The sequence below is a fragment of the Callorhinchus milii genome, unplaced genomic scaffold (genome assembly GCF_018977255.1).
Source record: "Callorhinchus milii isolate IMCB2004 unplaced genomic scaffold, IMCB_Cmil_1.0 Scaffold2, whole genome shotgun sequence".
Classification (NCBI taxonomy): domain Eukaryota; kingdom Metazoa; phylum Chordata; class Chondrichthyes; order Chimaeriformes; family Callorhinchidae; genus Callorhinchus; species Callorhinchus milii.
In genome coordinates, this window is record NW_024704743.1 from 9594088 (window position 1) to 9607341 (window position 13254).

The 13254-nt window shown below is 39.7% G+C and overlaps 1 protein-coding gene across 3 annotated transcripts in view; it reads right to left on the reverse strand.

Annotated features, from left to right (window-relative positions):
- Positions 1-667: 667 nt before the first annotated feature.
- cul2 (cullin 2) overlaps positions 668-13254 on the reverse strand; it is a 60371-nt gene continuing 47784 nt past the window's right edge. For all 3 annotated transcript variants that reach the window (XM_007893494.2, XM_007893491.2, XM_007893492.2), the window contains exons 16-21: positions 12598-12675; positions 12363-12429; positions 9017-9219; positions 7078-7179; positions 3598-3714; positions 668-2394 (exon numbers count right to left, since the gene is read on the reverse strand). In XM_007893494.2, the coding sequence (XP_007891685.1) occupies positions 2263-2394; positions 3598-3714; positions 7078-7179; positions 9017-9219; positions 12363-12429; positions 12598-12675 (699 nt within the window). In that variant the 3' untranslated portion in view covers positions 668-2262. The remainder of the gene's footprint in view (positions 2395-3597; positions 3715-7077; positions 7180-9016; positions 9220-12362; positions 12430-12597; positions 12676-13254) is intronic.

Genomic DNA, 13254 nt, shown 5'->3' on the forward strand with positions numbered 1-13254 from the left:
AGAGAATCCAACCAATTTTCAACAAAAAATGATCAAGTGATTGGAGAAGTTACACATCATAAGCATTTACTAGCATAATATTACTATGTTTGCATTCAAATTCATTTAGGGATAAAAGTGTTTTTCAACGAAATAGTCAGTGACTCACTCCAGCTTTTCCAAATCATTAAGGAATCTTGGGTACCTTGAAATTGCAATTCTGCTCATCAGCAATAAAGCAACACTTGCCTATTCGAATCAGACTGATCCAATGGAAGGAAGATGCAACATTCCATAACAGTGACAAATGTCTGTTGCTCATTCTGCAACATGACAGGATGACCTGAAGTGAAGACTTTGTTAGTACAATTACATGGCATGCGGTTACTTGTTGATAACAGCAAGAAAACGGAAGGTCAAATTTCTTTAGAAGAGAGAACCACTTGAATATACAAACACAGCAATTTAATTCCTCAGACTTCTTTATATTCAATTTATATTCAGGATGCAGTATATTGGTGATGATGAAAAATTAAGAAGCAACTTGAGGTGCACTGAAACACACACTGTGCATGAGCCAATGGGATTTCTCACATTAACACATTTCTAGGTGAAGACAAAAATGTTTGTGTTACATTCAGATTTAAAAACTGCATTTGCAAAAAAGGAAAAATACTTTTACACAGTGCAAGAATAGCCAAACATAAAACAGTTTTATTCTCCACTATTTCAGCTGCATTTGGCTACTGGTAATACATGTGTCACACCAAACAGTTAAAAAGGAAAATAAGTTTTTTTTTTAAGAAGTTTCAAACACGGTTGGAAATAATGGTAAATACTTTGTTGGGATAGCCAACCTGGTCAAACACCTGTGACTGTCAACATGATGCAGGGATGAAGTCTGGTAGACTTACATCAAATAAGTTAACAAGTTAAAAATCGTTGCATGCAAACTTCCTGATTTAAAAAAAAGTCAGCTCTCTTTAGTAGCAGAGTCATTTTTTACTAGATGTTAATGATGGACATCTAATTTGTTTAAATATTTAACCACACTATATATATATATATATATTTTAAGTTTGGTGTTTGAATGTTGCTAAACAGAAGTCAGACCAGATTTTCATGTGACAATCGTTCTTGTGGACCAGTGTATGTCATAGTTTCTAAAATGATTGATTACTGTGGCAGTGAAATACATTGGAAGACTAATGTGCAGTGGAGGGCTCCCACATCAGTCAGTTCCCAAGCTGCATCAAAGTGGAAAAAGCCCTTCCCAAAAGAAATGGGAGCAGGGAAAATTAACAGGAGTGTCACTGCAAGACTAATCTTCTGCGCAACTCATTACTGCTGGCTAAGATCATAAGGGCAGAGGCCTGGAAACCCATGACAGTTAGTCCATTGTAGGGGCAAACGTTTATTCAAAACCCCCTGCACTATTTAAATCAAAATTTCATTGGGGGGGTGAGGGGGTGGCAGGGAGGCAGGAAAAGAATGTATTACAGCTTCTGTGTTAATATTTAGGGTATATATTTGGCAAAAAACAATGAGCATTGCCGAAAACAAAAGCTGTCCATCTTGACAAGTCTGAAAAACAAATCCCAAAATAAAACTGCAGCATTCAGACGGAACAATTAAGGCTTTAGGGGGACCGATGCTATATCATCAATGCACATGTGAAACACTGAAGGAACTCAATCTGACGAAATTCCCTTTAATGGAAGTGCAAACTGGTAGACATTCCTGACGTTCCTGGTGAAGAACTGTTCATGTGACAGATCAGGATAACCTCCATGTATGAGGTGTACAGATCCATTCATTTGATGGTCTATAAAGGATGCTGATATAATGGTCTACTTCACTGAAACCTACAGGTACCTCAGGTAGCATGTAGGCTTTATTTTATCAAGCAGTGCCATGTTTACCTGTTAGATGCAAAATGTACAGTGTAAACACATTTGATCTGTCTTATAACAGCGTTTAATTTTTTTGTATTTTAAATTACATTTAAAATATATCAACTGCACATGAGAAAAACGTGCCACCCAAACACTCCCCCATTACAGGTAATGTTGTGATGACATGAGTTGGGATATCTATAGGCATCGACACTTGCAATGTGGCACCGGTTAGACTGTAAACAGTAGAAAAAGGGCTACCAGGTGACTGCCTGAAGAACCTGGTGGAGGCACAGCTCTGCTTCATCTCACAGGAACACATCAAACAGTGACACAGCAGGTCTTTGCACCCATACCCGGACAAAGCCAAGCACAGCAGCAGCTTGCATCATGCTACATAATTGTACTCGTCTGCTGAGGTCTGGCTACGCTCAATATACTGTTTGTCAATGAGGACTTCAATGCACTTCTTGATCATGCTGATACTTGGGTTGAATCTGGCCCTTGATTGGCTAATTACCTGTAAGAGAGGTTAACACACATTAGCAAATATTCAATACCAGCAATGTTTGAGAAACCACCTTTGAGGAAATGTACAATATCTGCAAATGCCTTTATGATAAAAACAGCATTAGTGGTAGCACTAGGTGCCACAGCAAGAGTTTTTTATTAGCCACTTTGTTGCACTCCTGAACACACTGATTCTTCCTGGGACACCACTCAATCTGCAGCAGTTTGTTTAAGTTGCCATTCTTTATATGGCTTCACACACAGTGCTAAGTGGCAAGATTATTCTGATCACTAGGGATTAGTTGGGTAAATGAAGGAAACGCACAAAGCAAAGATTAGATGCCTCTCATAAGAAGATGAGGAAAATTGCCAATTCAATTGAAGGTGATAAAAATAATAAGTAATAATAATCCTTGCATTTGATATAGCGCCATACCACGTCATTGAGATGTTGCAAAGCGCTTCAATGGATTCACTGGAAAGTGGATTGACTATGTACTTTGGAGGCACAATACCGCGCAATACGGCAGCCGATTGCACACAGCAAAGTCCCACAACCAGCCATGACGAATTTTATTTGAGGATTTTTGGCTTGGACTTCAGGAGATTTTAGTCAGCCTTCTTGTCACTGGTTACAATGCCACATAAAGATTTGAGCAAGCCATCTGCACAACCTGGAGAGTGATGTGTGGTATAGAAAACCAAAATGTCAGACATTGTATTTGATATAGTGCCCTATCATGTTGAGATGTCTTTAAGACAACTCAAAATTGTTCATAGAATTTTATTATGAAGGGTAGTAACTATGTACTGCAATATCCCACAAACAGCTAGATTTTATCTGGCAGAATGTTGGCCAAGACACCAGGAGTAACCAGCATTCCTGCACCCTTTACTGTGTGGTAATCGAGTGGGAAAGATCAGGCTTGGTTGTTTTGCCCTTTCCAGTTGAGTGACCTAGTGACACTGACTGCCAAGGCTCACAAATGAAAATAGCTACTTGGGCAGGAAACCGCAGGATATCCAGGACCTGTGCAATCACACCCCAGCAAAAAGAGGCAGGACCGGAGCAGAGAGACATATCCCAGTGGGAAGAAAATTAGAAAAGGATTGATTTATATGTATAGACACATATATACATACACATAGACCCACCCACACATACCTAGATATACATACACAAATACATATGCAAACTTATAGAAACCATTACCTCTTGAATAAGTGCATTGTGTCGGAGCACTTTACGTGCTTTCATGATGCGGACTATAGCAGCCTGCAGATACATTTTTCTGTCTTCATCCACTGCACTTCTGGTTTGTTCCATCTCCTAGAGCAATGGGGAAATAACATGAGGCTTTTTTTAAAAAATAGAGATGTAATGTGACCTATTAGACTTAGCCATCAGAACAAAGTGCAAAACTGTTTACCGCTGATTTTAGTGAATAAGTGAAGAAAATCTTGTGATATAAGTTGGGGGAAAGTGAAAAAGACAAGGTTTGGAAAATTTCTCTGGTCTTCTGAAGGTGATGAGTGATGACTCTCACTGCAATACAGATCTAAAAGTTCCAGGGGCACGCCTATTACAGTAAAACTTGCATTTTATAAATTGTATAATTGCCTAAGTCATACATTCATCTGAGTCCCATTCAGTTTCCTATCAAGATCACAATGATTTCTTTACACTACTCGTATTAATCAGTTCCTAACTCGTAATGCCTCTCCCCTGCCCTCCATTACTCCCGCATTCAATCGCGGGAAATGACGTCCTGACCCATTGACGCGTGTGGATTTACCAGCCGCATTAAACTATGGGAAATGTAGCCTTGAACCATCGCCACATGCACAGCAGAACTTAATTTCTCATGATTCAATGCGATTCCAACATTGAATCGTGGGAAATGCAAGTCTTGACCTGTCACCACATGTGCACTTTCTGGCTGCAGTGTAAGAGATTGGATGGAGACAACCAAATTGGTGGTGTATTGATAAATGAGTTTATTAGGCAATAAGTAAAATGTTAACCTTACACAACGATTAAGCAGTAGTTACAGAGAACAACAATATTACCCGGTTCCTCTGGGAAACACCCCAATCCGCTCTCCCAGCTTTCCAGGCTTCAGCTTGTTCCCCAATCCACGTGTTTACATACCCTACTTGGTGCACAATCTTACACTCTTATGCAAAATACAACTCCATATAAGGTTATAAGATTCTTTGAGATTCTAGCAACCTTGTTTTAGTCATCTGGTCAGCCGACCATTGTATTCCCATAATACGTACTTGTTTTTCACTCACTTTGACCTTGAACAAGTATTCCTGAGATTCTGACATTTCTTGTTAACTCTTACACTGCAGTCACTAATCCTTCTGTTTGTAATACTTGATATAATTTTACAGACTCCACCTTGAGAGCGAGAAAATATCTTTTTTGATCTCTCATCTTAATAATTCCTTTATCTCAAGATGATCACCCTTTTTTCTAGTTACTCACTACCCACTTCAACCAAGACAAACTACTGCATGCGTACTTTCCGGCTGCACTGAATTACGCTTGCACGGTGTAGATTATTGATTAAATTCGATTTTATACGACTTATTCTGTTTGTCTGCAATGCGGACTTTGCGTAAGTCAAATCAAATGTTACACTCCCGACTAAATATAAGAACGTAAGAATTTGCTAGATGAAAGAAGACTACGATCCATCCAGCTTGCCTTCCACCATCTTGGCTGTCACATGCACAAGTCATGTCCCAAACCATACACTGAATCCCGAGATAATAAGAATATAGGTTACAACTTGTGAGTTTCACTGTATTGGCACAGGAGCTTAGACAGTACTTTCAAGCTATTTGACCATGGAAAGTGACAAAGTCAAACCCATTCAGAGCAGAGTGCCTGTACTGGCTCTCTATTCATTTAGTCTCATTCTCCTGCTTTTTCTACTTTTCAGATATTTACTTGATCTACACTTAAAAGCTGATGTAGATTGTATAAACTATCATTCAAGGGAGGACATTATATGTCCTAACAACCCTCTGTAAAAAAAAATCTTTCTCCTAATCCCTTACTTTGCTTTTTTGCTAACCATCTTATTTCTGTGTCGTCTATTCATCAATTCACCAAACTGTGGAAATTATCACCAGTTTGCGTTATTAAAAAGCTTAAATAATAAAAATCTATCAGATTCTCTCTCAATCTTCTCTGTTCCAGGGAAAATAGCCCCAATTCCTCCTTAAGACCTCTCAACCCTGTTATTCTCGCAAATCTCCTCTGTGCGCTCCCTATAATAATCGTTGCATTTGATATCGCGCCTTACCACATATTTGAGGCATCTCAAAATCTGCCAATCGACCAACAACCGGGTTCCTACTTACTGCAATGTGTGAGGTAAAGAAATTTGCCCAACATTTCGCCCTGCTGGATATTGAACCCAAGTCTCTCGCTTGCGAGGCGAGTGCCCTAAACACTCAGCTGCAGGACTCCACAATGCCATTGACTCACTTTTCTATCATAAAGTACTGAAAACTAGACAGTACTCCAACTGTGGCTGAACTAATGATTTCTGCAGGTTTAACATTGCACCTTTGCCTTATAATGGACAGGATGCTCCATTAGAACACACCCCTGTCGAGCATGGTTAGCTGGGTTTACTGTGGGCCCAGAGGTTATGCTGAGGTATACCCAGCTTCCAGTGCTGACTTCCCACATGAAAAAATGGCCAGCTTCCAGGTTTCAACCACATCACTTCCTGTGGGTGCCTGAAAATACTTGATATCACTTCCTGTACATTGCACATGTTTATAGCACACAGGACCTTATGTCAGTATCAAAGTAACAATCCAGTAGTTGGCTATTTGTTTGCATTTTGTTCCAACACAGCATCTGAGATACTGGACCCAGAGAACTGGATTATAATGCAGTTCTGTTTGTTCATATATCCAAAACCCAGGAATCCATTAGCTTTTTATTTATAGCTTTGTGGACTTGCTCTCCCACCTGAGTACAGTTCAGGAATCCCTTGCAATCTCGAGTCTGTTAGTAATATATTGTTCAATGCCACATAGAGTGTTTTTAACTGCAGTCTCTGGATTCAGCCAAGTTTAGTTACTGAAACAAATCTCAGGAGACAAAGGAAAGGCTATTTAACTCATCAGATTCACTTTATATTTTCTGTGAGCTACATGTTCATAACAATTTCAGAGAACAGGGTGTTTTCTCAAACTGCATTTCAGAAACCATTGTAGCTCCAAGTTTACCTCTCCTGAATTCTGAAAGTTGCTGATTAACAATTCTGGGAGGGCATTGATCTGAAAATGAAACTTCTCTGCCTTTTAGAGATTTACAGTTGATCAGAGTCACAAATTATTTTCCATTTTCAATTCATCTGTTTATACAAACCAAGAAAAAAATCAAGATTGTGGACCTCAATTCAAAGAACATCTGAACCGCAGCAGTCACTGTCATTTTAATATCCTCAATGATCAGATTTCAGAATTTAACATTAATATTCTTAACAAGTGCCTTTTCAGCTTATGGTCACTAAAAATCAGGAAAACCACAACAGTCTTTTCCTCCCCCATTTTAAAGTTTAAAAATAGACATGATTTTGAATGTGAAGGCCATAAAAGATTTTAAAATAAAATAAACCAGAAAAATAAAGTTTTATAAAGGCATTGAAAAAAATCTTACCTGTGGAGTATCTTTCTGCATGGAGGTGGTAATTTTAAATTTTGTTCTTTTACTGCTGAAATTCATATTTAAAGAGAAAACTGAATCCACATCAACATCCTCCTGCATTAAGAAAAAAGACAGCCAGCTGTAGCAATTTTCAAAAGTAGTGTTTGACAAACAGGTCTGATGAAAGGTGTGACACATGCGGAAACCCAACACCAGGCTTAAGAGTATCCAAACCAAACTGAGAATTGCATGCATCTCACCTACACTTGGAAATTCCAGACATAAATTGTTGGAATGGAATGCACTCTCTCATCCTAAATTATTAGGTACAGGTTGGTAAGAGTTTGCCAAGGATGACAGTCACTAGTTGGTCGTTCCATATCCGACAAGTACGGGTTTCAGCTTTCGCTAGGTGGATAGAAATCAGGAACCTCCTGATTCTGATTCTCCTGGTGGGCAACACAGCTCATCATGAAATGCACGAGCATTGCTACCATCTTCCTGTCCGCAGCTTGGGCACAGGTCCCTTCCCATTGAGCAATGGTTTCATTAGTTGGAGTTGCAGAGTTTAAGCAGCAGCTGCTTACCTCTCCGCAGGCCAATCAAAGTGGATTCCAGGTGATGGATGAACAAGCTTGTGTTCATGATAACACCTTCCAAGCATCAGAGTTTTCTCATCAGCTATCGGGCGGACATCTATGTGGTGAACCTTTTCAGGACAGCTTGGGACGTGCTAGCCACATTAATGTTCTTGAGGTCCAAGTCCAATGCCAGGCTTACTTGGCACCAGCTGCTTAATCCAAGTCCTCATGTGAGGGGCCTTGGCAAATAGATGTGCCTGCTGTGAAGTCAACTCCGCCTTCAGGATGCTTAGCGGCACGTCAGTATAGGCCGGAGCCCTCCCTCCCTGTAGCCACTTACCATGTTTGCCACAAATCCACCTCACTGCTTGATCCTGCACTTTGCAAATGGGTCAGAGGAAGCATCTCCACTGCATCCCCATCTGAGCCTTTGTTTATGTTGAAGGTTTGACAGTAAATCATTGATATTCATGCAGTATATAAACATTAAAAAGTAACAGCTGTTGCTCAAATTCTCAGTTTGATAAGGTTTAGCATGGCAAATTGTGTTCTGGATGAGGATCTAGCTTGAGCAGTAGAAACACACAAGGTATTGATTCAGTCATAATTTTGTAGAGAATCAAAGACTGGTGAGAGAAGGATTGAGGGAGAAAATAATGCCCGACACAAAATAAGATGATTTGTGATAATTTTGACCAATTTTGGGACTACTTAAACTCATCATGAGATCAAAAACACTTGATAATACCAGGAGTTATAGTACTTCTCTTGTAAAAGATAATAAGAATAATCTTTGACTTAATTATTATTTGTGAAGCACTTTGAAATGTTGCTAAGCATCCTGAAGGCGTGATATACAATATAATTTAATGTATGTAGTGCCTTTCACATCAGGAGGATGTCCCAAAGCGCATTTACATTGCTGGATGGGCACCCAAGCTAAGGGTGGGAGTTGAGGGGTGTGGGGAGGGGAAAGGTGGCCAAAACCGCAGTCAAAGAGATAAATATATTTTTTGAAACAGACAACAACTGCATGCAGCACTACAGATGTTGTCTCACCAAAACCAGATACTGTGGAGCTGCATTATAATGTAGAAGCCATAAAACCTCAACCCTATATTTTTGGTATGATAATTTGTTTCACGGTGTAGGAAGTGAATCGGCTGGTTCCTACACGAAAACAAAATGCCGGATATCTAGGTCACCAGATAGATGCCAGTGTCACATCCATGAGAAAGTACTGTCGACACAAACCCTATGACATTATGTTGGTTCTTTAACCCAATGACTAATGAACACAAAGAATACAATCTATTACATTTTTGAGCTATTCTTTGAAATCATTCTTTGCATTTTATCAACATACTTGCCTTGTTTGAGTTGTGGTTGATCATTTTTACATCAAGCAAAGATTTGATGGTTTTGGTAAGTTCTTTTTCATTCATCTGTGTGCTATCCTGGAGCTCCTTGTAACTGACTGTTTCACTGTTGTTAAATGCTAGCAGCACAGCCATTTGGTACGTGGTAACCATAGCCACGTAAGGCTTGGATAAATAGTTCATTTTTACTTCACCTTTCCCCCAAAAAAGAAAACAGAAAAATAATTATCACTGATAGATATGCAAACATTGCAATGCACAGTTTACACATTCTGACAAACAGCTACTTCAAACTGATTCTAATGACATACAATTATTCAGAAGTAAATGCCACAAAACCACCATTAAAAAGAAAAATATCTGTGATCAAACAAAATTATGTATTAATACAAGCACTTTCTAATCCTCTGCTCTTTCACCATACCTTTTAGTATATTTTTTATTTAGATATTTATCCAATTTCCTTATACATGCCATGTATGGACTTGGCTTCAATAGACATTTGTTGTAAAGTATTCCATATTCTAACAACCTTCTGCTACAATTTATGCTCTTGTTGACTTGTTGATCAGTTGATCAGTGGACGTAATTTTATTGCATTTACCCTTTCAAATCCATTCAGAATTATGAAAACCTTCAATTAGATCACCCCTTAATCTTCCCTGTTCTATCAAACACCTTCCCGACTTTTCAAGTTGCTCCCCATAACTGTAACCTTGCATCCCTGGTATCAGTCAACGAATCTCCACTCATTGACTGACTGTGATGTCTGATGTAAGATTTAAATGTTAAGACTCTTGACTGCAGCCCAACTCACTCTTGTATTTAAATCCCTTCATGCCCTGGCACCCACCTATCTCTCCAACCTGCTTGTTCCCTACACCACTACCTGCTGCCTCTGCTCGGCTGGCTCCAGCCTCCTCCTTGCTCGCGGACCCTCTGCCCCACCATCGGCGGCCGTGTTTTCAGCCACTACACTCCGAAGCTGTGGCACACTCTCCCGCAATCCCTTCGCCTTGCCCTCTCTCCCCATTTTGAGGTTGTGCTTGAAGATCTTCCTTTTCGACTGTGTCCACGGTCACCTTCCCCTTCCCCCTGGCTCAGCATTGGGCTCTGCCACTGTTAAACGATCCAAGACACCATCTGGCATGAAGGGCGCTATATAATTGCAAGTTGTTGTTGTACAAATTTGACATTGCCATCTAAAAATGGCAAATTCTATCTTTATTAAGACACCTGATTGGGCATTACTATGTCAATTCTCTGTTCGCTGGACTTCCCAACTGATCCCTCAACAATCTGCAGATTATTCAGAACTCTGCAGCCCTTGTCCTCTCCCAAATCAAGCTCTGTCCGCCTAGCACCCCCTTCTTTGCCTGGCCTCCCATCTCCCAGAGGATCAAGTTCAAGATCCTTATCCTCACTTTTAGAGTACTCCACGGTCTTGCCCCACCTACCTCTGGGACCTACTAAAACCTTACCAACCCGCCTGTTCCCGCTACTCGGCAGGCAAACTCCTGTTCCATGTCCCCCTCCTTACTTGCCCCACCATCAGAGGTCGGGCCTGCAGCCTTTCTGCCTCCACCCTCTGGAACTCCATTCAAGAGTCCCTTCGCCTTGCCCCTTCCCTTGGCTCCTTCAATGTCCATCTCAAGACCTTCCTCTTTGACCATGCCTTCGGTCATCTTCTCACCCCGAAATCCTTTGACTCACCCATCCCTCTAGAATCCAACCCCATCTAAGGTGCAAACTCTCAACTGTCCAGAGCCTTGGGAAGTCCTCCTGACGTGAAAGATGCTAAATAAATGCAATTTTGTTTTTTACCCGAAGTATATCATGCCAACCCATGGGAACTCTGCTCTGAAAGTGGATCACATCATAGCAAAGTTTCCATAACTCCTTAATTAAGAAATCCCAGCTACCAATTGTTATTTCTTATACCCCATTAGCTCCTTGTTCTTGTATTCAATCCTGCTATATATAAAATCCAGACCTGAATTGGCTTTTTGTAGTCTTATCTACTTATAGTAAGACCTAATTGCCTGTCCTCCAAGTCTCTCTCCTCTGCTATAGCACTCTGATTGTTAACATTTATTTTATTTATACTTCCCATTTTTCTAAACTGAATTCTATCTTACCACTCCACTAACCTGTCTATGTCCTCCTATAGCCTTCTGCATTCTTCCTTCATATGCAGTGCCCCTTAGTTTGATATTGTCAGCAAATTTAGATTATGCCTCAATCAAAAATATTTGTATTTGTGTGTGGAAACTTAGGGAGGTCCCATTAGTTTCCCCATTGAGGCAGCAACACCTCTTTAACTCTTCCTGTGCCAGATACTCAAATTTAAAAAGCACAGAATGCACTCTCTGAGAACTATCACAATAAACCAGAGGATAGAATAATTCTAGGATATCTATTCCACAAAGAACAAGTTTAAGCAACTTTACAGTAGAACGCTGACTATACTCACACCATTTATTCACATGTCTGCTTATCAGCAATGGAAGCTATGGTGGACTGGGTTACCACCAAAAACTCCTATTCAGTACATGTGCAAGTTGTGAGTATTTGTAAATTATGCGCATGTGTGTAATTTAAGGACACAATCTAGTTGCTCTGAGAGACATTGGTAACTTCACACATGCACAGAACGGGATACTCCTCGATATAGGAAAGATCAGTGTTGAAAAGTAAGGGTTACACAGTACAGTTCTTATATAGAGTGTAGGGTCAGAAAGAGATATAAAAAGTTAGAGAGACTAACCAAGAGAATGACAGAGTTAGAAAGAGTAGCAGGTAAGTGAAGAACATACAATTTATTAGTATGGATTATAGCCAATCTGCATTTTGCGTGATGTCCAATTATCTGCTTGTATTCAACGAGGCTGGCCCCAATTAATGCAGATCATCGGCTCTCTATTTATCTACTACTAGCTGTACCTGTTGCAGCTACGCTTGCAACCAAAGGATCCAATGTGGAATGTAGATTTCACTATTATTATACTTTATATTAATTATACTTTATATAATGTTAGATTCCCCCCAAATATTCCCATAGTTTTCTCTGTCACCACTTTGTTGCAGAATATATTAGTACAGATGTATCTCTCTAAAATGGTGTGTGGGATTTCCTGTCGCTACTTTGTTGCATGCACACCTCATATTTTGGTTAGTTAAAAAAANTAGAGCTTATCAACGATAGATCCCCGAAAAAAATATGCTTTTCCGATGAGGTATAAATCATACATTCAACACACACAGACATTGTCATTTTATTAGTGTAGATTACATGGGGATGGGGGAAAAGATAGGTGTGTTACTATTGGTGCTTTACCTGTACACAGATAGTGCAGCCAGGTTAGCTTTCTCCCACTGAAGTGCTGGTTGTAAAATAACTCAAACTGCAAGAGAAGAATCATTCATATTAGACACATTTCAGAAAATGTTTCCTTCTTACATGGAAGGCACAACATCTAATATGCAAATGACACTATAAAATATTTCATTTAAACCTACAAAAAATACACAGGTCAATGTATCTTTAAGTTACAATGGAATTACCAACCTACCATCTGTACACTCTTTTCCAGTTCTTGTGGGATGGCAAATGTAGATGAAGGCGCTTGTGTCAAGGGCCACGCACCAGCCTAAGATTGTAAACATAAATAAAGTTTATACAGCACTAGCCAAAGCATGGCAACTTTTACATCGGTTAATTTTGCACACTGTCTTTTAAAAATTGCTTCTTTATAATTCCAAAAATTTCATGTGGTCAAAATAGTTAAGATCAAAGCAGAAAAATAGTGAAGTTCACCTCACATAGATATGAATCTGAGCCATGCTTTCTGTAATGTGTATACGGTCACAAAGGCAGAGTCAAATCACTCCTTTACAGAGGCAATGAACTTTTTTTTTTGGTCACCCTCCTACCCCACCCTCCCTACCCTCTACCCGTCCTGATCCTAAACCACAGCTCGGATCCAAATCCAGCGTCTTGGGTCATCCTCCCTACGTGAAAGCCACTTTGTAAATGCAAGGATTATTATTATTACCTATTGGTGGCTGCAACTGCTAAAACTCACCTGATGCAAAATCTGATAAAATGAGGGCACTAACAGTGATTCACTATTGAATTCCTCACCATTGTTAAACCAATTATCAAGCTCAGGGATCTGTTGATAATTGCCAAAATGTGACATTACTCTGATATGTTATAGAGAGGGATG